General features: G+C 41.0%; 1 protein-coding gene across 2 annotated transcripts in view; it reads right to left on the reverse strand.

The window, feature by feature from the left end:
* Nucleotides 1-10,418: 10,418 nt before the first annotated feature.
* HCN1 (hyperpolarization activated cyclic nucleotide gated potassium channel 1) overlaps nt 10,419-26,057 on the reverse strand; it is a 526,503-nt gene continuing 510,864 nt past the window's right edge. Inside the window, exon 8 of one of the 2 annotated variants that reach the window (XM_073680307.1) lies at nt 10,419-17,307. In XM_073680307.1, coding sequence (XP_073536408.1) covers nt 16,490-17,307 — 818 coding nt within the window. In that variant the 3' untranslated portion in view covers nt 10,419-16,489. The remainder of the gene's footprint in view (nt 17,308-26,057) is intronic. The other variant, XM_073680308.1, reaches the window with a different exon arrangement.

Genomic DNA, 26,057 nt, shown 5'->3' on the forward strand with positions numbered 1-26,057 from the left:
GGAACATTTTATTTAAACACATCCAATTGTGGAACTTATTATTATTCCAAAATCTATTGATTAAAATGAACTTTCGTTCATAGGAAAAACCCTTTAACTCAGCCCACTTTTTGGCAGAAATTGACCTCTTTACAAATATGTATCTCCTGTAATCCCTTTTAATTTATTATGATATTCACTTGAGTCTGATTTTTTTAGTAGGGGTTACATTGCATTTACAATTCACAATCATATATGTCGTTTCTATGTTTTCAGAATGCTCACTAAATAATGTACACATTTTTTATGCAGACCCATCAGATCCCAACAAACTGAAAAAAAATTTTTTTCTTAAAAATGCAACACAAATTTTCCATTTCTTTTAATGATGAAATATGATTATTATAATGCATCTTCTAATTATCTCATGTACATAAATAACATGTATTTAGATATGTGTCATTTGCGGTCATTATATTCTTAAATATACATATTATTTTAGGCTTTTTTCTTCATTTTCCTTGAGTCAAAGTTTCAACAGCTCAATATCCAATTAGTAAAGTTTAATAGAGACTAATAGTTTAATAGATCTGCATAGGCATACTTTCTTTAAGACCAAGTTAAAGTCGTAAACAACTCAATATAAGGGATTTGAATTTTTAGATCCAAATCCAAAGGTTCCAGAAATTTTCCAAAACTGAAAAATTCCAGTTTAAATCTACAAATAGGACTCCCTTTGTTATGGAAATGATTGGTAACATTTTTATAGACAATCTTTTCAGTATCATATTCCATAATCTATACAGATGTAGCTTTTTGCTAAAATTACAAAGATATTCCAATGAAGAAAGTGATGCTTGTTACCTAACTATGTAAGTGTTGAGTTAACTTTTTGCATTGTTATATTTTTCTGATATGTTAGTTAAGAAAAGGCTACATCTGTATAATAATAGACTTAGTGAAGCATTCGAGAAGACTAGAAATCCAAAACATTTTTCAAACAAAGTGCGTGACTGGTACAGCCCTTGACTTAGCACTTGACAGTTGGTGCCTTCTTAACTATTTTTCATGCTTTACCAAAATTACAATTATATTTAAAGACAAAGACATGATAGAAGTTAGTTAAAGAGAATCCAATACCAGGACAGTACTCCTACATGTAAGCAATCTAACAAATACTCTAAGAAAGCAAACGTGTCCTCCAGCACCAGTAAAGGTTATTTGAAGGTGGAAGGTATTGAACCTTCTGAGCATTTAATTTTGCTAAATGGCCATGCATAAAATGCTGCCTATTTGCTACAGTTTTAATGACACACCTCTTGGCTTGTCTTATTAGGGTTTTTGGCTACGTCTGGGTGACAAGTTCTCTTTAAGCTTAATGTCTAATGTCTGTCTTTGTGGATACTGTGGATTAGACATCAGCAAATCTTTTGAAATTCAAATTTGCCAAATTTTCCCCAAAAAATTGATTTGCGGTGAATAAATGTGCACCAATTTCAATATTGGAAAGTTTGTAATTTCTCGTAAAATACACATGGGACGAAGAGATAGAGAACCTTGCTGACCGTAAGAGCTAACATTTTACAGGCAAGAAAGAGAGGACCCCGCTAAAGAGTTTAGAATTTATAGGTCAGAGAACCCTGCTGACCATAAGAGCTTACACTTTATGGCAGAGAGAGAGAGAGGACCCTGCTGGCCATAAGAACTTACACTCTACATAAGAGAGAGATTTACCCAGTGACTCTGGAGATGGAAAATGATTATGCCATACAAATTGTGCTCCGCTGGTAACTGCTGATCTGTGATGGCCCAGGTACTGACCACCACTGTACAAGGTACAGCCATAAGATGTCATAGCTGCAAGACATTATGGGGAAGCTCGCACGGCACTGCAAAATGACATGTGCCTGCTCTCTCATGCTTCAGAAGCGTATGAAATGGTGCCATGCAAATCAAATCTCAAAATGTTCAAATTTGTGTGAAACTACGAATTTCAGGAAATTTGACTCAAATCATTCCTACGCAAATCGATCTGCTTAGCTCTATAGTGGATCCAAATAAGAACAATTTAGTGGATCCCTGGCAAAATTGAGCCTAAATTTTCACTTAAACTGCAATTGACTCAACTGAAGTTCTTTCATTTTGTAAACATTATGAGAAGAACCATTTCCATGGCATACGCAATTATATCTGGAAGAATTGAAGAGGACGATCATCAAAAAGATAGATGGATATTATTATGGAAATAATGAACATGGCCTTCAAAAACAAGGGGACCCAGAAAACAGGAGGCTGAAAATTCTGGAATAATAATTTATATGGCTTACAAAAGTCAAAATCATCCTGATGGCACTATCTGTGATAATAATGGATGTCTCAAAGTTATCACCATAGTAAGACAAAATCATATTATAATTTATTATACTAGAAACCTGGAGTGTGCAATTTTCTGAACTTGACAAATTTTCCTGTTAGTTGTTTTCTGCTATTTGTATGATAAATGTATACAGCCAAAGAAAGCATGATTTATTTTCAAAGAAGTGCACATTTGTAGAGAGTCATTACTTATGGTGACTACTTTCAATAATATCAAACTTGAAATTATTAGTCCGATATTGTAATAATTTATATCACATTAATTGTGTTATTATAGTAAAACAAAGTAAATTTGAGCAGGAATATTATGTTAATGAATTCACACAAACGTGCTAATATTTGTGGTTCCCAGATACAATTTCTTCTAATCTGCTCCCATTACTACTACTGTAGGAGCACAGGATGAAGCAATTTAAAATCTGATGCAAAATCAGAAGATCAACAATATTTCACAAAATGTTTTTAAATATATTATTCACTTCCATGTCCACTGCATACAGTGTAAAGATAATATTATTTATAACTGGAGTTGAGCTTTATAAAAAAAGGAAAAAAAATATTTCTCATAGACTGACTTTTCCTTATTAATAACATTATTAATGTTTCTCTAAGGGAGGTAAAAACAATCGTGTTTCCGGTCCGAGTGCGATTCGACAAAACATCGGATCGCCCTAGGACAAATGTTATTTTATGGGGCCATGCATGTCTGATTTTTTTTCTTGGACTGAGTCAATCCGAGGAAAAATAGCAGCATGTACAATTTGTATCTGTAAATTGGATTGCACTCGACCATGCAAGTGAATGGGTCAGTCAAAAAATGACATGCTAATGCGGTTCAATTTTCACGGTCTGACAGAATGGAGAAAATAGAGACAAAAAAAATTCCCATCTTCTTCACATCTGAGAAAATCGAATCACACTCTGATCATACTCTGATCAGAGTGTGATCAGAGTGTGATTAGCATAATCGGCCCGATTCTCTCGAATTAGAGAAAATATGCTTTTCTGACCCTCGTCTAATTAAAAATAATCAAGACCATCTATTCTCAAAGGCCACAACCCCACTATCACTATTCAGTCAGTATTTTTCTCAGGAGTGGGAGCCAAAACCAGGAGTGGGTGATAAATGCAGAATTGGTGACTTGTTTCTATTATACCTTTTCTCTGATTGTTCCTCTCCTGGTTTTGGCTCCCACTCCTGAGAAAAAATACCGAATACTGACCAAACACTGATAGTGGGGCCGTGGCCTAAGGGTGACAATACAACTTCTCATTCGTCAGGCTCCTCTGTGCATGTAGTCTCTGTAGGAAAAGGGGAACCGGCCAAAATAAGTGGAAAGTGGTAGCATATCTCTACAAGCACATAAGGATCAGGCAGATGAAATCCAAAGACCCAATTCTTATCTTTCCCAACTTCTGTCATGGTTGGAGAGGCTAAAAGACCCTTCCACATTAGAACAACGAATGGCCTCATCGGACTTCAACCAATATACATCTAATAGGAATGTTCAGCTTACCTATGAGATGCTAGGATTTTTTCAAAGCAATACATCGTTGTGGAGTAGTAGGGAAGCAGCCATGCCCAAGATCCTCTTTTGGAGCCTCTGCACTCACTGTAATTGTACATTACTCAGGGATGTATCTAAAGAGAGGCCAGTAAACTCCAGCAACCAAGGCAAGTGCCAGCGTACAGGGATAGGAAACTAAATCTGACATTGTTCATTTCTCGTCTTTATCTTCTACATTGGATAACATTAATAAACAATATACCAGATCGATACCAAACACTGATCACTACTCCTTGATTAGAGCAGCTCTGTCTATAAACTGTGTGGTCTTACCACTGCCCGCACAGTCTACAAGAAGATGGTGATCTCCCATTCATTGATTATGGTAGGGGAAACTATCAAAGCAGGTTCTCTAAACTGATCAGATCAGGAGTGTGTGTAAATTACCACAGGTAACCTTTGACAATAAAATGTGTAAGAGAAGACTGATTTTGCCCAAAGTTGCCAATCACTGTGGAGCTGACATTTTTCAGTTTAAATTTAGGTGAAGAAAGCTGAACTCTTGGAAATTTTTGGACTCTGGGAATGAGGCTGACTATTCCATATGTATCAACGCTTTTAATAACAATAGATGATAGATAGATAGATAGATAGATAGATAGATAAAATTTTTAGATGTTTATTAAGGAAATATTATTTTTCCTAATCCAAAAAGAGAAATAATGTTTTAGTAATTGAAGTTGAAGACTAATAAAAGTGATTTATTGGAAGACTCAAAAAATAACTTTTTTTTTACTCTCTTCACATTAACATCTGTTTTGGTTTCTTTTGTTACAATGGGGAGAATAGCAAAGTCTAGAACGCAGAAACAAAAAATTGAGAAACCCCTTATAATTCAGTAGGATTTGTAAGGATCCTTTAGGATCCAACGCAAAAAGAAAGTACCAAATTAAAATCCATAAAGAAGACTGTTAAAGTGGAAAACCTTGCACCAGCGTAAACAAAGCATTAGTCCACATTATATCAAGAAATTGGCTTTGTTCCCCCAACTCTTTTTATTTCTTCAATCTTAGAATTTCTAGATAGATACTTCCATTTCATGCATACTGCTTACCATGCTTGGGCCCCAACTCATCAATTATTTTTGGTCCAGAATTCTGGAGTAAAACTGTTTGCGCAAAAAATGTTCACATGACATCAATCCCTGAATGGAGTAATCTTCTTGTGGAAGTTTACAACAGCTGAAAGATGCATTAAATTTATTCCGAGACACACACCTTTAAATGCATTTGGCGCATCCTTACTCTAGCACACTATTCATCGCCAGGATTGAGGTGGGGTAAAACACCCGTCTTGATGAATTATAATGTTAGTAAAGCATAATTTTTTGATATATTAAATCAAAAGAGTGGACAAATTTCCTTTTGTCCTCTGAAAATTCCAAAAAGCAAAAAATGTGCCTAATAGTGATCACTTCATTGTATGTATTTTATTTTGTCGGCTAGGTAAGTGATATGTCTGAATAAGGGGTTGTGTATGGACAGCAACCTGAAAAGCCGAGGACTATGAATTTATCATTTACAGATATTAGTGAGGTCAGAAGCAAACTTTTAGCTGTAGTTCCTTCAACCAGTTTAAAAGTTTTCCCCATCTATGGGATATGGGCTAACTTTCAGATTGTTGGGGGTCTGACTGCCATTGCCACAAGAAATTCCCGAGAACGAGGGAAGCTGAATGGAGCAGTGGTCGATCATGTGCTCTCCATTCACTCTTAAAGGGAATCTGTTGCCAGATTTTTGCTACCTGATCTGAGAGCAGCATCATGTAGGAAAAGAGACCCTGATTCCAATGATGTGTCACTTAGAGTTCTTAGATGCAGCAGAGCTCAGAAAGCTGCCCCCACCCACACCACAGCTTTTTATGTACATTGTCTATTGACAGTCAACTATTTATCAGAGGAGGGGGGCGTGGTCGGACCACTCAGCATGAGGGAGCTAGTCTGGACTGTGATAATCTAATGGTGATAAAACATTAATTGTATGAAAGCAAGAGCACACAGCCTAATAAGTGACACATCGCTGAAATCTGTGTCTCAGCCCCCATATCATGCTGTTCTCAGATTATATAGCAAAAACCTGCTGACAGATTGACTATAATGGAAGCGATGAAGATTGCCGAGAGCTGCACTCAGCTGAACTTCAACACTTCCATTAAAATGAATGGGCTGTTGCAAAGGAAATGTAGTATCACATGGTGACAATTAAAATGTTTGCACCAAGTAAGTTAGAGCCCCTAAAGATCATAAAAAAGTGAGTTTTGGTCCTTTACAGAGTACCCTAAGTACTTGATGCACTACTGAAATCAGGGAGTAAAATTTTGCTTAAATTATGAGGCTTGAAATTTTAATCATTCACCATTGTACTCTTATGAAGTTATTAAGCAGCACTTCAGTTCTATAAAGCACGGATTATACGTTTGTAGGTATAAGAATATTATCTAATATGAATATGCTTTGATTAAGCTTTTTACAGTTTTATATTTACATGTACGGAAATATAATTCAGAACCGGGGCTTTAACTGTAGAGCTGACGAGGTAAAGGAAATGATCAAATTAGGAGCCTACTTGGTCATATTTGTTTTTTAATTCTCAATTTATGATTAATAATGCCATTTCTCATGTTCCATTTTTGTTACTTTTTGCGTTTTTAGTCCTGTTCCGGACAGCTCCACCAACTGTTTGAAAACTGGGCTTAAGCTTATCTTAGAGTTAGAGTGACCAAACACGGCAGACAGATTAATGAAAATTTACACTAGAAAAGTAGTGTAAATTATGACAAGAACTAACTCCAGTCCCTGACCAGAGTACATGTTTTGCAGAGGTGAACAAAAGCTGAAAGATACATCAGGTTTAAGAGATGCGCGCCTATTAATGAATGTAACGCTTATTACTCCAGTGCACTTTTCATTAAAACTGAAGTACAAAACTTACGTTTTGATGAATCGGGGGAATGTGTGGATGCGATTAATGCATTAAAAGTAGACTTCAATCTATAAGGCACAACCTAAAAGAGAATTTTGCTAAATTCACCGTCCTTCTTGGAATTTAGATCAGAAACAATAGATATTAAATTCTATAGAATTACAACAAAACACAGCTCTGGGTATTATTTGCACCAACAAATCCCACCCTTAAAATATTGGAGCTTTTTTCTACCATGGCTAAATATATTCCTTTTTGTTTGCATCCAGCTAGGCTGAGATAACCTATTGTTTTTTAGATAAAGAATACTTAAAATTCTGAAATGTTGACAGAAATAGGACACGATGATTATAGATCTATGAAATCTCTCTCTTTTTTTTTTTTTGCACGGGATGTGCTGAGTCAGCAGTCTCAGAATGGACATGCATAGTAGGTGTTAGGAAGAAAAATATGAGAAGAGCATTGTTAAACTGTATCTATCCACAATAAAAACAAGATGGGTCTGTTTCCCATTATACTGCGGTGACTCATTCTCTCTCGCACAGAATCCACAAGGATATTTTTCCACTTGTTACAATTATACATTAAAGGGTAAATCTATAAAACAAAAATAAAATTAACTTGTCACATTGTACATGCTATTCTACATATTGACAGGTTGGACGGAGATCCATATATTATTTTGTAGGAAAATATTTGGTATATCTTATAAATTCCTGACCAATGAAGGCTTATGAGTCCAGTGGGTGGAACTTCTCAGTGATTGACAGCTATATGTGAATACTCACTCTCACAGGAAAGGTTGTCATCATCTATAGAGCACTCAAGCCCCTTTAGCACTGCTTAAAGATTTTTCTTAATGGACATTGACATACCAGATCAGGATTAGGATGAATACAAATCAATTGACATAGAATGTCGTGAACAATTTCAGTTATAAAAGTCAATAAGTAGCGCCAAAGAGGTCTGAGCGCCCTTATTGAAAAATCTATGGTAGCTCGAGATCACAGACTTCATCAATGCAATGAGATCTTCCCACATATATCTGCAAAATATCACAAGATCATTTAGGCTTTGTTCCCCCTTTAAACGGTTTGAGTGAAGATTCAATTTAATTGATTTTTCAAAATTCTGAAAATGGATTGCAAAATAGAAAAATTCACCTGACCAATCCTCTGCTGCTCCTTCAACTTTGCTGGATTACTACTGTGGCTAGAGATTGTCCCTGAGTTCAGGAATCAGCCTTGCAGCAAAAAGTTGAGACTGTTGGGAGACCAGGCAGCATTAGGACAGGAGCATTTTTAACCCATTCTCAGCATTTTGAAAACATTTTTTACTCCCCAGATAACTTCGTTAACGGAAAACTGTCATCAGGTTTTCCTATATTAACTAAGCTCTCTTACACACCACTACAGCAATCTGTGTATAAGCCCTCTTCACCTCCTACAGATCAATGAAACTTTTATAACTCATATGCTAATCAGCACGGTCTGGCCCAATGTGTGTCGCTGGTCTCTGCTTGGCGGCTGCTCTCATGTCTTGATAGCTATGGATGATGTCTCCCTACATCTTCCACCCATCATTGCAAATTTTGAGCCTGTGCAGTAGACACTTAGACCAGTGCAGATGCACTTCACTCTAACCTGAGGGAGCCGATGAACCGGGAGTGAAGCCGACACATGACAGGGCTTTGCTCGTCCCTTGGCCAGGTGTGTGCTTAACAGCACAGGCTTTGGATTTGCAGAGCTGGGTGGGTGACTAGGAGATATCATACACATCCATGAAGAAAGAAGGGTTGGCAATTGTGGGGGAGAGGAGGCATCGAGCACAGTTCAGCGAAGCCTCTCCGACCAGACCACCCTGATTACCATATGGAATTCTAAAAAGTATTTTCATGAATCTGTGGGGGAGCGGGGAGCTTATACACAAATTGCTGGAGTGATATCGAAGAAGGCGTAAAGGTAGTGCTTATAGTTTATGTTGAGAAAACCTAATTAATTTTCAGTCTGGCGACAGTTTTGAAGTGCACTATGTTACTACACATTTTTTGCTTTTTTTTCCGCTTATATAATTGCGGTTTTTAGTAATAATGTTGAACTATATTCAAAGAGGCCACAGTTATAAGCCCATGTCTCTGCATATGTGCTCATCACAGAAAGCCAGAGCTATAGTACACTGGTTTCCCTTGGAGAGGTCAGAGTTTCTCATTGTCTGCATGGGCACGTCTTGAATGTTGAAATAGGTGCCAGCTGGAAAATCATAATGTACAGTATTACATTGTGTATTAACCCCTTAAGCCCCGGAGCAATTTTCGTTTTTGCATTTTCGTTTTTGCTCCCCTTGTTTCCAGAGCCATAGCGTTTTTATTTTTTGGTCAATATGGCCATGTGAGGGCTTATTTTTTGCGGGACGAGTTGTACTTTTCAACGCCATTACTAGTTTTATCATATCCTGTACGGGAAAACGGGAAAAAAATTCCAAGTGCGGTAAAATTGCAAAAAAAGTGCAATACCACAGATGTTTTTTATTTATTTTTTTTACCATGTTCACTGAATGCTAAAACTGACCTGCCCTTCTTATTCTACAGGTCATTACGAGTTCACAGACACCAAACATGTATAGGTTCTTTTATATTTAAGTGGTGAAAAAAAATTCCAAAATTTGGTAAAAAAATAAATAAAAAAAAAGCGCCATTTTCTAAGACCCGTAGCGTCTCCATTTTTCGTGATCTGGGGCTGGTTGATGGCTTATTTTTTGCGTGCCAGGCTGACGTTTTTATTGATAGCACTTGGGGTAGATCCGATGTTTTGATCGCCCGTTATTGCATTTTATTGCAATTTTGCGGCGACCAAAAAACGTAATTCTGGCGTTTAGAATTTTTTTCTCGCTACGCCGTTTACCGATCGGAATAATTCTTTTTTTATTTTGATAGATCAGGCGATTCTGAACGCGGCGATACCAAATATGTGTATGTGGGTTTTTTTTTTATATATTTTATTTTGAATGGGGCGAAAGGGGGGTGATTTAAACTTTTATATTTTTTTATTTTTTTTTATATTTTTAAAAACTTTTTTTTTTTACTTTTTGCATGCTTCTATAGTCTCCATAGGAGACTAGAAGCAGCAGTTGTCCGATCGCCTCTGCTACATACAGGGGACGAGCAGGTCCCCTGCATGCAGCAGAAATGGTCCTGTGCTATGAGCGCCGACCACTAGGTGGCGCTCATAGCGACAAGATCATGACAACCACAGGCGTCTGCTGCAGACCCTGGGTTGTCATGCACGCCCATCGGCGACCCGCGATCACGTGACGGGGTCGCCGGTGGGCGGGGCTTATGACGCGCTACCCGGAAGCGCGCGTTAAATGCTGCTGTCGGAGATTGACAGCAGCATTTAACTGGTTAACAGCCGCGGGTGGATCGCGATTCCACCCGCGGCTGTTGCGGGCACATGTCAGCTGTAAGAATCAGCTGACATGTGCTCGGTTCAGTGAGGGCTCAGCGCCGGAGCCCTCACTGAACCGGCGGTACGCAAAAGTGCGTACTAATACGTCCCCGGTAAGTAAGGGGTTAAAAGGGTTTCCCAGTGGATAAAAATTATTTTCAAAGAGCTTAGACTGGTTGAAGACAAGGACGATACCCTCACTGATTCCTTGCAGCCACATATTGATGCCTATCTGGTCCTCTCTGATGGCTTCTTCCTAACAGAAACCGCCTGCTCAGCCAATCACTGACCGTTGCAGGTCACCCTTTTATTTAGTGATTGGCTGAGCATTAATTTCCTTCCACTACAGATTTGTCAAGACAGAACCAGGAAGTAGAGACCAACGTAGACATGTAAGCATCGAGAACAGGAGTCTGAGCCCTTTGGAAAACTATTTATATATACTGGACAACCCTCTTTAAGATACGCAAAAAAGGGTAACTAGTTGATGGTTATTTTAAATATATGTGAACATACAAGTTAAAATGATGTACTCTCCATAATAAAACTTTACTTTTGCCCCATTATTAATCTCAGACAATATTGGGAGGTGGGTTCCTATTTTTAACCTTTCACCACCTCTTCAGTTTCCACACTCCCACTATTTGAAATACTTTAAGGTCATAAAGGCGCATTGACCAAGAGGGGGGGGGGGATCTAATGTAAAAAAATGCAAGTCAAGCAATTGCATGATAGAATTCAGAAAAATACTAGAAAGATAAAAAATCTAAACAGGTAATAAGCGAATATGCTGTATTTTTTTAAATAAATCTACAAAACCCAACTCACATGCTTACAATATGTTTCAGTGCAACCTATTAGGATTTCTTAAATGCATAGTTTAGAGGAACACACACAAGTTTTTGTTCTTGACTGCAGGACATGTCACGATTTGTGGTTGTCTGCTTTGGACAATCCAAGCAGTTTTTGAAATTAAGCTAAACATAAGGTGTCCCACTGCTGGGACCCCTGGCAGTAGTACTTGGCAGTAAGTGTTAAGTTCCCTACAGCGCTACCACAGGTGATATTAAGTATTACATAGTGCCAAATGAAATAATTGGTCAGTCCATGTAATGAATGTAAAAGTTAGGTTCTCCAGAGAGAAGAGCTATTTTTTTTGTTCCACTCTAGTTAATAAATGCTGATTTCTAAGTGGATGATCTCCACTGTTAACTGAACAGTCACAATGACATATCTCTTAAAGTAGAGCAAAAGAGCTTCTCTAGAGTCATATGGGGAATCACATGATCCTTATCAACCAGTTAACAGCATTGAAAAATATCATGTGACATATATACTCCATGACACCTCAAAAACTAGAGATATATCATGTGACTTCATGGAAGCAGGAAGTGCTTTTTTTTCAGCCCTACCAACCCCCAAACCCCCATCCACCCCAATTTGGAAATTTGCAGGGCTGTTTTGTGGGTGTAACTGTATGCACTAGTATAATGCTATTATGACATTATTCTGATGTCTTTACTGACGTGGTGACAGATCCTAGTTAACCTAACAACTTTCGGGAGGACTTCCCAACGTACACTTCCTACAGATGCGATGGAAGAATATCCGGCATGGTTGGACCATGATAAAAACCCTCTGGTTGAAATGCGTTGGTTTTGCTAAGCTATCCTGTCTATATTTTGTGTTCCTGAAATAAATCTGAAAATTTTAGTCCACCCGCGGAGTGCCGGATTTCCTTTCACCGTTAATGTCTGACAAGCGTATATGGCCGTGCAGCTATATGAGGATTACACTGCAAGAGTGGTGAGCTGGAGTCGTCATTCTCCGCTTCTCACAGATGCCTCTAGTTTGCAGGCATACAGAGGCATCCATAGCCCATAAGCTCCTATGTTAGAAAGATATAAACCGGGTCGTAAATATTCTTTTACTGGATGATTGGTTTGCAATAGCACAGCAGATTGCAGAGCAATCGATATACTAATGTGTATGCCAGCCCAACAGAGACCAAAAAATCTGATTTTTGTCTTCCGGGATGTATGGGGATCTATAGATTCATTAAACATATGCACTGGGAGCTTGCACAGTGCACATGGCAAATGAATATGGTTATGTGTGGTTTCCATACTGCAGCCCACAAAACCTTTTTCTGGGTCTGAATACACTCAAATTGAAAAATCATGACATATGCAACAACCACATTACACCGAAGTCCACAAAGGACCTGTCTACTTCATTTGAAGACCCATCACATTTTATCATGACAAGTAGGTCATTGTGAGTTTTTTTTAATACCCAAAATATTAAAATTAAAGAAATATTTAGGTCAAATAGATATACAGTAAAAGGACTGTATCAGACAGACACAAAGGGCCGAATTTATCAAAATGTCTGAAAGAAGAAAAATGGTCTTTTCTGCCTATAACGCTCAATCACAGCTCAACTTTTATTTTTTTTATATTGCTTTCATAAAATGAAAGCTGCGCTGTGATTCGTTGAAATGGACGATAATAGTTTTTGTCTTAAACAGTTTTTATAAATCTGACTGAAAAGTGTAGACATTTCCATTAGTAGTCAATCAGAGCACTGGATACAAATTCTTATCTTCTCTAGAAAAATAAAAAATAAGATCTGAGAAGCTTCTTTGGAAAATAACTAAATTTTTTTTATCTTCACTATTTTCTAGTCTTACATGTTTTTCGGGACTTTAATACTGATTGTGGGGTTCCAACTCTTAGCACCCCAGTTACGACCTGAGTGAGCACGTCATTGGTGTCATTGACCTATCCACACTATGCATATGGCTATTACTGCACATGATAGACCTGCTCTACCCCTTTCACTTGAATTGGACCGATCAGCAACGTGCACAGCCATATTTGTTTATTTCTGGGGCTTCTATAGAGCCAACATATGTTGCAAAGCTGTGCAGGACTCAATCTAATTTTCCAACTTAAGCATCATACACTAGGGTCAATTTTAAATTAAGCAAATTAACCTCTAAGTATATTTTTGGAGTGTGTTAAAAACTGGAGTTCCTGGTGAAAATCCACACAAACACAGGGGGAGCATAAAAATTCCATGCAGATGTGGACCTTATTTGGATTTGAACCCAAAACCTCAGCAAGATAACAATAATAACCACTGAGCCACCGTGCCGTGCATGGGTGAACAATGTTGTGCATGTGGCCCTTGCTGGAATGCTGCTCAGGGTTGCCAACTTGACATTTTTTTCTTAGCAAAAAATAACAGACATTGGAAAACCATAAAAAATCATTATGATTGTGAGTGATCCATGTCTACAATCCAGAATTCTGATATGAAAACATCAACTGCAATCACTGTAAACTGTAAAATTATGAGAATTACAGTCAAAATAATCTGTATAGGTTTCTTCAGCTTCAAAAAAATCATGGACGACTCAAATTATTTTTATGGACAGAGCTAAAAAGTGCCTTATTTTTACGGACTGTCCTGGAATTTTTGGACGGTTGGCAACCCTTATTCTGCTGCTTTCCACAGATCTAATATTAATGCCGACAATGTTTAAAGGGATATTCCCATCTCATACATTTATCACATTCATAGGATTTGCCATATATGTACAGCAGAAACTAAGCTGTCGCCAACAGCAAAAGTACATATATCGAGAATGAGGTCTTGACACACGCAGCTCTTAGTCAAGAGATGGTCAGAATTCCCATCTTTTGTATTGGAATTCTGACCTCTACTCCGTGACAATCAGCGTCCCGATCTCGAGATTTATACAGGTCCCACTGGGGTGATCCATACCTTCTATAAATTTATGGCATATTCTGTTAATATACCAAAAAGGTACCAGATAGGATACGCCTCTAAGTTCCAGAAAACTATTTTAAGACAGTTGGAAGAAACAACGCCATGAGCTATGTCCTACTTCGAACCACTCTCTTGAATTGGAACTCAACTGACACAGCCCATAGACACGTGAGTTTATTTCTGGAAGAAAACATCAATGTATCTTGTACAATCCCCTTTCATATATAAATATAACAATATAAAGATGTGTCCGCCCTTACCCTTCAACAAAATTTATTAAAGGGGTTATCCAGCCTTTAAAATTGAGGGCTTAACCCTGGAATAAGTCATTAATATCGAACCTGTAGGGGTATAACTATAGTCACCCTCTATGATTAGCTGTTGAAAAAGGATGCAGCTCCATATATTATCAGAACATGCAAGAAAAATCCCTGACAGTCTGAGGGGTACATCACGACCACTCGGTGTGCCACACAAAGACACATGCAGCATAAACATCTCCTGGCAGTGTATCACAAAATCATATTTTGTTTTTTCTTTAAAACTGCACCCCTTATCTCAGAATATACCAAGTACAAAGGAAAAATAGGGATGGACACATCTGTATATGCTTTTTCCAATAATTGGTCAATTCTATAGTCTTCCTGGAGAACATGTGATTTATATCCCTAATCTCAGTAGAAGGCATACAAGAGTATTAGCAGAATCTTGTGGTAGAACATTGCACATGGTCGTCAATAAAGCTTTGTCTTCTTTTTAACGTTCTCACACAGAAAGCTTACTATGTACAGCCCTAAAATAAGGATCTAAGGTAGTTGTGATCTAATCACACAGCAGGCTTGTATTAAGAAAAGAACATGTATACCTAATATATATATATATGATTCCGTACATAAGTCGACAAACTGTCGTCACGATGATCGCTTTGAATGAATATGTTTCTTGACGAGTTTAGGCACCAATGATTCCTAATGGATGAAGTCACCTAAATCACAAGACTAATTTAAGGTTAAAACATTAAATTTGGCTTTCACAAAACAGTTGATCCCACTGCTTTTTAGTTTTCCCTTTACCGAGCCACCCCTATTTATTAAAAAATACATTTTATAAATTTATTAAACTATTGGCTAAGCTTTTATACTACATGCCTTAGGATATAATGATCCTTTACATTAACGACAGAGCAAACCGTGCGCATCTGGACAACATAATGAAGTCATATATTTTTTTTTTTTACCGACATGAGCGTAACGTCTAAATTTTGAAGACACGATGTAGGGATGTATGATGTATGGATCACAAAAAGCCCACAAATAACCAGTGTTCTAGAATTGGTTCAGGCAAAAGAAGTGCTTCATTACATTCTCAAAGACCTTGAGATTATACATTTGTTTTTGCTATCCCTAAAGTTGATCCAATTAGATTTTTGCTTTACTAGCAGCCATGCAATAGACATTGGTATTTTTTGATGATCAAATGGGAGAGAACTGTAAGATTAATAACAAAAAAAACAGCAAAAAAAAAAAATACAATTTACATTTTTTGTAGTGGCAATATTGTATATACATCGGGCATGCAGATTTAGTCTTTGCAACAAGAAATTGTTCTTAAAAGAAAATATGTCATCGCTAGTAATTCCAATAAATTAGAAAAATACTGAAAATCAATGGCTGCAAAAGTATACCTTCAATCTATTATATAAATTCATAATTCTCATCATGGCATGGAAATTAAAAAAAATAAAAAAAAACGATCCAAAGAAATTTGATCTATGCAATATGGAAGCAGATGAAGTATTAATAAAATGCTACAAAATAGAGGGGTAAGTCAAAGCTCCCAGGCCCCAATGCAAAATCTATAAGCGAGACCCAAATACGATAGTTCTATAAATAATGTAATTTCATCAATTGGGGCAAAGGAACCAGGGGCTTATTATCACCCCCTATAGTGAGGCCCCTGCAACAAGTTTAGAGCAAAACTCTATTTGTGACATTGAAATTTACAAGATGAGAAAATATATTTTTCAAAAACATTTTAGTGATTAGGGTGAATGATCATAATTGCTGGTTATAAGTAAATGAGATTCCAGCTTGTAATTAAGTAAATTAGGAAGAAATTATTTGGAAATGCGTAGTCAAAGAAAAAAAAAAGTTACAAAAATGTTTTTAATGTTTAAAGTAAAGGAAGACACACGTATGTATATGAATTTATATGCATGGACGTTTTAGTGCTAAACAGTTTATATATGTTTATATATATTTTTATTTTTTACATTCTTTTTGTATGATTGAGCCATCTAAAATATTTCTTGATATAGATATTAGGATTCTATAGATTTAAAGAGTTTTTTTTTGGGATGGTTTCAGTTTATTACAGTGCTGTTCATATGTACACATAAGAGGCATCATAAATTTGAAGCATAACGTGGTTTGTCTGTGTCTGTTTCTGTGGTTGGTCCTGTGGTGGTGGAATCCTTACTGCAAGCTGGAGCTGATGTTGATGGTGGAGCTGGAGCTCCAGCTCTTGCAGGAGGTAGAGCTCCAGAGGACATCTGGCGAAACAGGGCAACCCTTGGTGGAACATTGCCCCGGCTTCCAGATTGAGCACCTGTAGCTTGCACATTTGATACAGGTTGAGGTAGGGAGGCCAATGACTCCCCTACCGTTGGATGTGGCTTTGCCACAAGAGTAGAAACTTCATGGGGTAAGGAAGGCTGTGAAGCAGAGAGAGGCCTCACATCTCTTGTCAGGTTAGAGTTTGGTAAAGCTTGGGTGCTCCTATGAATTTCATTGATCGGCATTGCTCCAGACACTGACTGTTGCTGCTGTTGTTGCATTAGAGAAAGTTGTGATGCAGTAGGAGAACTGTAATGAAATGTTCGACCTGCCAATGGACTCTGTACTGAGGGACTACCCACAGCTGACGTAAAAGAGGGTGAGAACATAGCAGCTTGCTGTGGGGTCTGTGGACTTGGTGTTGGAGACTGTAGGTTTCCATGAGAAAGACTGTTTGCAGTATAAACAGGTGGAGATTGGGTCCTCATTCTCAGAGATGTATTAGAATTTAGAGCTGGCATTTGTTGGTAGCTAACTGAGGGAGTCACTTCTATCATCTCCCTGTCGTGTTTCACTATCTGCTTCAGGATCTCGCTCTCCTGGTTGTTGAACACTCCCGTGTTGAGGTCCTTTTGAAATCGTTGCTGGAGAATGGAGTTCTTCTTCCCTGTTGGAAAAGAGGAAGGTTTTAATATGCTCTTAAAATTAAACATATTTATCTCATTAGAAAAGATGAGTTGTGATGCTAAGAAGCCATAATCTTAAATTCAATAAATATTAAGAATAACCTCTTACTGCAGCAGAAGACATGAAGAAATCAAGAGTATAGTGAGCAGTTATTAAAGCCTCTTTAAGGGATTTTCCCAAAATAGATATTAATCATCTTTCCACTGAATAGGTGATAAATATATATTGACTAGAAACCTCAATGGTCACTAGAACTGGCTTCCCGAGTCCTTATTTCCTGATTACTGCACAACTTCAATGCAAATGCACAATCTACGGGACTGATGGAAACAGCTAAGTACAGAGTTTGGCTGTTTTTGTCAGCCCCATAGACATTGAATGCAATGGAAGGGCACATGGTTGACCAAAACTCCATTCAAATGCCTCCCCATGGAGGTCGTGAAGATAGAATGGCTTAGAGCCATTTCCTAGTGATTAGTGTGGTTCAAAGCAATATCCATGGCAATCAGACATGTATTATTTATTCTGTTGATAGGTGATGAGTATCTGTTGTTGGAAAACGCATTATCTACAGATAGACAGACTGATAGATAGGTAGATAGACGGAAAGATTGCTTTGCTATCTGATATACAATTGGCCTCGAAATTTCAGTAACTATAACATTGTGGACTAGAATATATGTGCTGTTGTAATAAGCAAGGTTAACGTGAGCAAAACTTAAAACATAAAAATGTGTTCCCTTCTAATACTGCAATGTATAAGGCTTTGTAAAACAAAACATATCAACCAAACTCACTTCCATCAAATGTAAATGTTAAAACATGAAATTGTCCCTTAATGCCTCAGCAGACTCTCAATAATTCAGAGCCACTAGTCCAATAAATTACATGAACCTTATACTCTTCTAAGTCATCAATAATAAAAGATTCCTCCAGTGCATATTTTTTTAAGTTTACCTCCTAATTATAGATATGTGTTTAATCTATGTAGATACTTTAGTTTTACAAATATGCAAATTGTCTCTTCAGAAAGGAAGAGGACTTGAACTCTAGCGCCACCTATTGGAAGTAGCAATCCTACAAGTCATTATTGACCCTTTAACGAGTCCTGAAATATGGCTTAAGATAAAAGCCAAATCAGAATCTCAATTTGTAGACATGGTGTTTCTGGGTATTGCCCCTCATCAGTACAAAGTATGAGATCTGATTTGGCTGGGTGAGAGGCCAGAGGAGCATGCAAGGCGTTTAAGTCTCCTCATACTGGCATGCCAGACCTTGAATGTCCCTCTCACAAGGAGAAACCTTACCCCTTAGATCCCAGTTTTACAAATGTCACACTGTAATCTGATACTAGAGATAATATGGTCGGCACTCCTGGCGTCGGTTTGGGTGCACAAGCGGTAGAGATGAAATCCAAGTAATCAGTGAAGAGTAAACTATGTCACTACAATTAGTCTTTGAATCAATGGATTTATTTGTGAAATATCAGCGTTTATAACATCTGCCAAAGCAAAAAACGACCAATGTTTGATACTTTCTGCACTTTGTTCATGGCTGACGCTAAGTTTTAGCCATTCTAGATGTGCCAACTGCTCTGACTGACCATGAACAAGGTCCAGAACGCACCAAAACATTGGCTATTGTTTGCTTTGTGGATGTGATAAATGCTGATGTTTCACAAATAACTTTACATATTCTATACTAACTAATTGGGAGTGCCATAGTTAATTCTTCACTGAATATTTTAATCTGATGTAATTATTTAGAATTGAATTTAGAGTTGGTCATATAAATAAATCCATATTCACATGGTGCATCTTGATTATGTACCAAGCCCATACATGCTGCAAAAAAACATGGCCATGAGATCCATTGACAGAGCCCGATATGAATGAAGACCAACTACTTGATAAAGCAGAACAGTTCGAGCTATTATCGTCACTAATGTTCCTTCAAATTTGCCTCAAAATAATTATTCAATTAACCATTTAAGATTCCATTCCATATAAAATTTAAATAAATTCAGCAAAAATGTACATACATAAGCCTACTGTAGAAGTTAGAATAGAAGGTACAACTAGTGTTGCGCGAGTAAGTCTCATTAATCTCTTTGGCGAGCATGTTCGGGTACTATATACAAGTATTTTGGCGAGCTCAGCATTTCTTTTAATATTGCTGCGCCTGCAAGTGTCACGGCTGTTTGACAGCTGTGACACATGCAGAGATTGTCTATCAGACAGGCAATCTCTGCATGTGTCATAGCTGTCAAACAGTCGTGACACTTGCAGGCGCGGCGACATTAAAAGAAATGCTGAGCACGCTAAAATACTCGGCGAGCACCCGAGCATGCTCGCCAAAGGGGTTAATGAGACATACACGCTCAACACTAATTACAACCCCAATTCCAAAAAAGTTGAGATGCTGTGTAAAATAGAAAGAAGACAAGAAAGCAATGATTTGGAAACCTCTTATAGCCATATTTTATTCACAACAGAACATAGGAAACAAATCAGAAGTTAGAAATTAGACACTTTCACATTTAATTAGAAAAAAATAACTAATTTTGAAATTGATGGCAGCAACTAGAGATGAGTGGATCTTTTGACATTCAAATTTGCCACCTTCGCTGAATTTTCTCCAAAAGTAAATTTGTGGTGAATAAATTCGCACAGATCTCAGTGCTGGAAAGGGAGAAGGAGAACACATGACATAAACATATAATATGCTTATCTGGGGAATATGGATGAAATCCAAATCTGTTGTACATACTACCAGTCCTGCGCCCGACTGTGCTCCACTTGCAATCACAAGTCTCTGATAACCTTGGAACAGATCTACTGACCACCAATGTACAAGGAATGAAAATCTGGTTGATAAACTGAAGTGTGATGACATAGCTGGTGGATATTATGGGGAATCCCCGGTGGGGTAAAACTGATTTTAGCCAGGTCTCTGATGTATCACAAGTGTGGGAAATGGTGGCAGAATTTTTTTTTTTTTTGCAAATCGAATCTTAAAGTGTTCAAATTCGAGAGGAACCGCAAATGTCAGGAAATTCAATTTGAACATTGTAGATCAATTCGCTCATTTCTAGCAGCAACACATCACAAAAAAAAATTAGGACAGGGTTTACAAAAGGCTGGAAAGTAAGTGGTACTAATGAAAAACAGTTGGATTGTCAATTGTCAATAATTCTCAAGACTGAATATAAAAATAGGATGTTAGATAGGCAGAGTCTCTCAGAAACAAAGATGGTCATAGGTTCACCAATCTGTGAACAACTGTGCCTAAAAAATGTTCCTCAATGTTAAATTGCAGAGACTTTAATATCCCACCATAATAAAATTCAGAAATACTGCAGAAATCCATGTGAGCAAGGGGCAAGATCGAGTCAGTGTTGGATCCTCATGATCTACAGGCCTTCAGGCAGCACTGCATTAAAAACAGGTACGATATAGTTGTGCAAATCACTGCATGGGCCCAGGAATACTTCCAGAAATCATTATCTGTGAAAACAGTTTGCTATGAAATCCACAAATAGAAGTTAAAGCTATATCATACAAGGAAGAAGCCATATATCAACACAAAATAGAAAACTGTTGTGTGGTCAGATAAATCAAGATTTGAAATTATGGAAACCATGGTCTCCGAGCCCTGCAGACTCAAGAGGAAAGAGACCATCCAGCTTTTTATCAGTGCACAGTTCCTGCATTCCTGATGGTATGAAGTTGTATTAGTGCCTATGCCATGGGCAGCTTACACATCTTGAAATGCACTGCCAATAACATGCGCTCCTATCCAGAGAACATCTATTTCAGGGAAGGTCTTGCATATTTTAGCACAACAATGCTAAACCAGATACTGCATCCATCACAATAACATATGTGAAGCAGTGACCGGGATCGTATACGAGGGATGGTATATATCTCCCAGAATGTGTACAGAGACCTATAAAATCCATTGGAGTGCACTGCAGTCACAAACTCACCTGCGGCTGCAATGCAGGTGTAGTGCCGGCGTCCCTGCCCTCTGCTAGGCAGGGACGCTGCTCCCCTCACCGCTTTGCCCCGTGCCCGGCGTCCCTCTCCCGCTCTGCTGTCAGCGCGCGCTCCTTCCCGGCGTCCTCCTCCCGCTCTGCTCTCAGCGCGCGCTCCTTCCCGGCCCCTGTGCTTAGGGCGCGCGCGCTCCCCTCCTCTTAAAGGGGCCGCACGCGCCGTCCTAAGGAGTCCCCGGCCAATGGCCGGAGGACTTCATCATATATAAGGCACCTCCTCCAAAATGGAGGTGCCCGAGCAATGTTGTTTGCACCTGTGTCTCACCTGTGCTTCAGCCCTCAGGTCCCGTTGCCAGTTACCTGCCAGTTACCTGTCAGATTCCTGCCTGATTACTTGCTACCTGTCTGCTAGTCTGAGGTCCGACGGTCTGCCTTACTACTCCTGTCAGTCTGTCTAAGGACCAGCCTGCCCGCTCACTTGGGAGCGCACCTCAGCTACCTGCCTGCTTGCCTGAGGTCCGACGGTCTGCCTTACAACTCCGGTCAGTCTGTCTATGGACCAGCTTGCCCGCTCACCTGGGAGCGCTTCTCCGTTACCTGCCTGCTTGCCAGCCCGGAGGCTCCGCTGTCACGTGCTGTGACCACCAGCTACTCCAGACTCTTGCCCGCTCACCTGGGAGCGCTTCTCCGCTACCTGCCTGCTTGCCTGCCCGGAGGCTCCGCTGTCACGTGCTGTGACCACTAGCTACTCCAGACTCTTGCCCGCTCACCTGGGAGCGCTTCTCCGCTACCTGCCTGCTTGCCTGCCCGGAGGCTCCGCTGTCACGTGCTGTGACCACCAGCTATTCCTGAGACTCTTGCCCGCTCACCTGGGAGCGCTTCTCCGTTACCTGCCTGCTTGCCTACCTGGAGGCTCCGCCGTCACGTGCTGTGACCACCTGCTATTCCAGAGACTCTCGCTTGCTCACCTGGGAGCACACATACTTCATCTGCCTTGCTAGCCTACCTGGAGGTTCAGCCATCACAGGTCGTACCTACCCTTTATCCAGAGACTGCCCCGATCACTTGCCGTGTCCTCCTGCCCGTACACCCAGAGACTGTCCTGGTCACCTCCTGTGACTACCTGCCTGGTCGCCACCCGCTCCCTTACAAGGACCGCCCCCTTGTATTGTAGCCCAGAGGTTCCGCCTCCCAGACCCGTTACAGTTTGCTCGGGCCATGGAACCCGGTGGCACCCAAGCTCCCTCGCTCTCGGACCTCTGTCTTGAACTGTCCCGTCAGAGGTCCCAACAGGAGTCCATCCTGGGTCACCTGCGGAATGTCAATACTAGCCTGAACACTCTGTCTGATCCACCAACAACCTCCGCCAGTGCCATATCTTGCAATCCGGCAGCTCCGCTGCCCACTAATACCATGGTATCCTACCCCGGACCCCGGCTTTCTGCACCTCCTCGCTTCGGAGGCGACTCCATCCAGGCTCGGGGCTTCTTAAATCAGTGCACCCTGCACTTTGAACTTTTGTCCCACCAGTTTAACTCCGACCGGGCCAAAATTGCCTTCATCATGTCCCATCTCACCGGGGAGGCCCTGGCCTGGCTAAATCCTCTATGGGAGAGAGGAGACCCCCTGGTGTCCAACTTGCCTGCTTTTCTCACGGCTTTCCGGAAAGTCTTCGACGAACCCGGACGGAAGACCTCATCTGCATCATCGTTGCTACGCCTCCGTCAGGAGAGTCTCACCGTGGGCCAATATGCCATACGGTTCCGTACCCTTGCCTCGGAGCTGGCCTGGGATAACGACGCTCTGGTTTCCGTCTTCTGGGAGGGTCTGTCCGGCCGTATTAAAGATGAACTTGCCGGTCGGGACATTCCTACCACTCTCGATGACTTAATAACTCTTGCCACCCGGATTGACCTACGGTTCCAGGAGCGTGCCAGAGAGGTCACCCGTGAGAGGAGGTTACCACGTCTAGCTCCTACTTTTCAGAAACCCGTCACTCCTTCTGTCTCTAACCAGGTACACCCTCCTGAGCCTATGCAGGTCGACCAGACCAAGATGGTCAAGACCCGTCAGGACTTACGCCGTGCCGAGGGGACCTGCTTCTACTGTGGCAGTAAGGAGCACCGGATCCGTGCCTGCCCGGAGAGGTCGGGAAACGCCTGTGTCTAGGTTCGCTCAGAGAGGTCCACCTAGACAAGAATAAATCCTCTCCATCCCTGCTGTTGTCAGTTTCAATCGTCTACGGGGAGAACCGTTATTTCGAACTAGCCCAACTGGACTCTGGAGCAGCCGGGAATCTTATTTCACAGTCCCTGGTAGAGAAATACCGCATCCCCACCAAACCTCTGGCTGTACCCTTGTCTGTGGCTGCCGTGGATGGGGGGCTCTTACCACGCCCCATCCAACTCATCACCGAATCCATTACTCTGCAGGTGGGAATGCTGCATTCTGAAAGTATCTCCTTTCATGTTCTGCCTGGACTCTCTCACGCCCTCTTGCTAGGTCTGCCTTGGCTCCAGAAACATGCACCCGTGCTTGACTGGCAAACCGGAGAAGTCCTTCGCTGGGGACAAGACTGTCATAAGACCTGCCTGGTTCCCGTCCATCCCGTCCATCCCTCTCCTACCCCAGCTAATCTACCTGGACTTCCAATTCCTTATTGGTCTTATGCTGATGTCTTTAATAAAAAGGAGGCAGAGACATTACCCCCTCATAGACCATACGACTGTCCCATCGACCTGTTACCCGGTATTACTCCTCCCCGTGGGCGTATTTATCCTTTATCCGCTGCTGAGACCCGGTCGATGTCCGAATATATTGAGGAGAATCTGGCCAGGGGATTCATCCGGAAATCTACCTCCCCGGCGGGAGCAGGCTTCTTTTTCGTCAAAAAGAAGGACGGCTCTCTCCGTCCCTGTATAGACTATAGAGGCCTAAACCAGATCACGGTGAAGAATAAGTACCCCCTTCCGCTCATTCCAGAATTATTTGATCGTCTGAGGGGGGCTAGAATCTTCACCAAACTAGACCTCCGTGGGGCGTACAACCTGGTTCGTATCCGTCAAGGGGATGAATGGAAGACGGCATTCAACACCCGGGACGGCCACTATGAATACCTGGTAATGCCCTTTGGTCTCTGTAACGCTCCTGCCGTCTTTCAAGAGTTGGTCAATGACATCTTCCGGGACCTTCTCTACTCCTGCGTAGTGGTGTACCTGGACGACATCTTGGTCTTCTCCCCGGATCTCCAGACTCACCGGAGGGACGTTCGTCAGGTCCTGCTCAGGCTCAGGCAGAATCACCTCTTCGCTAAATACGAGAAGTGCCTCTTTGAGCAGACCTCGCTTCCGTTTTTGGGCTACATTATTTCTCAGACCGGCCTACGAATGGATCCAGAGAAACTGTCTGCCATCGAGAAATGGCCCCGACCGGAGGGGTTGAAGGCCATTCAGCGGTTCCTGGGCTTCGCCAACTACTACCGCCTCTTCATACCACACTTCTCTTCCCGGACTGCCCCAATTTCCGCGCTCACCCGTAAGGGTACTAATCCCAAAGAGTGGCCGCCCGAAGCAGAAGAAGCCTTTCTTTCCTTAACACAGGCCTTCTCTTCCGCCCCGGTGCTGCATCGCCCGGACGGCAACAAGCAGTTCTTCCTGGAAGTGGACGCCTCCTCCTCTGGAGCTGGAGCGGTACTTACTCAAAAATCTTCTTCCGGGAGGATGGTAACTTGCGGCTTCTTCTCTAAACTCTTCTCCTCCTCAGAGCGCAATTATTCCATAGGAGATCGAGAGTTATTGGCCATCAAACTGGCATTGGAGGAGTGGCGTTACCTGCTTGAGGGGGCTCTTCACCCGGTAATAATTTACACTGACCACAAGAACTTGGCTTACCTCCAGCATGCCCAGAGACTTAACCCGCGCCAAGCCCGGTGGTCCTTGTTTTTTGCTCGTTTTGATTTTGTCCTTCATTTTCGCCCGGCTGACAAAAACGTCAAGGCGGACGCCTTGTCTCGATCCTTTCTAGTATCTGATCTCGAGGAAGATCCGAAACACATCATCGATCCCGCCAGAGTAATGCAGGTGGCTCCCGTGAGTCTAAATCGTCTCCCTCCCGGAAAGACGTTCGTATCAGTACCTGATCGGGAGAAGATCCTTCACTGGGGTCACTCGTCTAAACTGGCTGGCCACGCTGGTCAGAAGAAGACCCTCCAGCTTATTTCCCGGCACTACTGGTGGCCTACCCTGCACAAGGATGTAATAGACTTTGTTTCTGCCTGTGTGTCCTGCGCCCGCAACAAGGTTCCGAGACATCTGCCAGCCGGTCGCCTCCTTCCGCTCCCAGTACCTGCTGCCCCCTGGCAGCATATTGCAATGGACTTCATAACTGACCTCCCACTCTCTGCCGGTTGTACGGTCATTTGGGTGGTCGCTGACCGCTTCTCCAAGATGGCTCATTTCGTTCCCCTGCCAGGCCTCCCGTCTGCACCCGAGCTAGCTAGAGACTTTATTCGTCACATCTTCCGTCTTCATGGCCTGCCCCTCCACATCGTGTCGGATCGTGGGGTACAGTTCACCTCACGCTTCTGGAGAGCCACTTGTAAACTACTAGATGTCACCCTGGACTTCTCTTCCGCTTACCACCCACAGTCCAATGGTCAAGTGGAGCGGATCAATCAGAACCTGACCAGTTACCTCCGGCACTTCGTTAATGCCCACCATTCTGACTGGGTGGATCTC

Source organism: Phyllobates terribilis, unplaced genomic scaffold, assembly GCF_046119375.1.
Source record: "Phyllobates terribilis strain yellow unplaced genomic scaffold, ASM4611937v1 Scaffold_1__5_contigs__length_1240528914, whole genome shotgun sequence".
In the NCBI taxonomy this organism is placed as follows: domain Eukaryota; kingdom Metazoa; phylum Chordata; class Amphibia; order Anura; family Dendrobatidae; genus Phyllobates; species Phyllobates terribilis.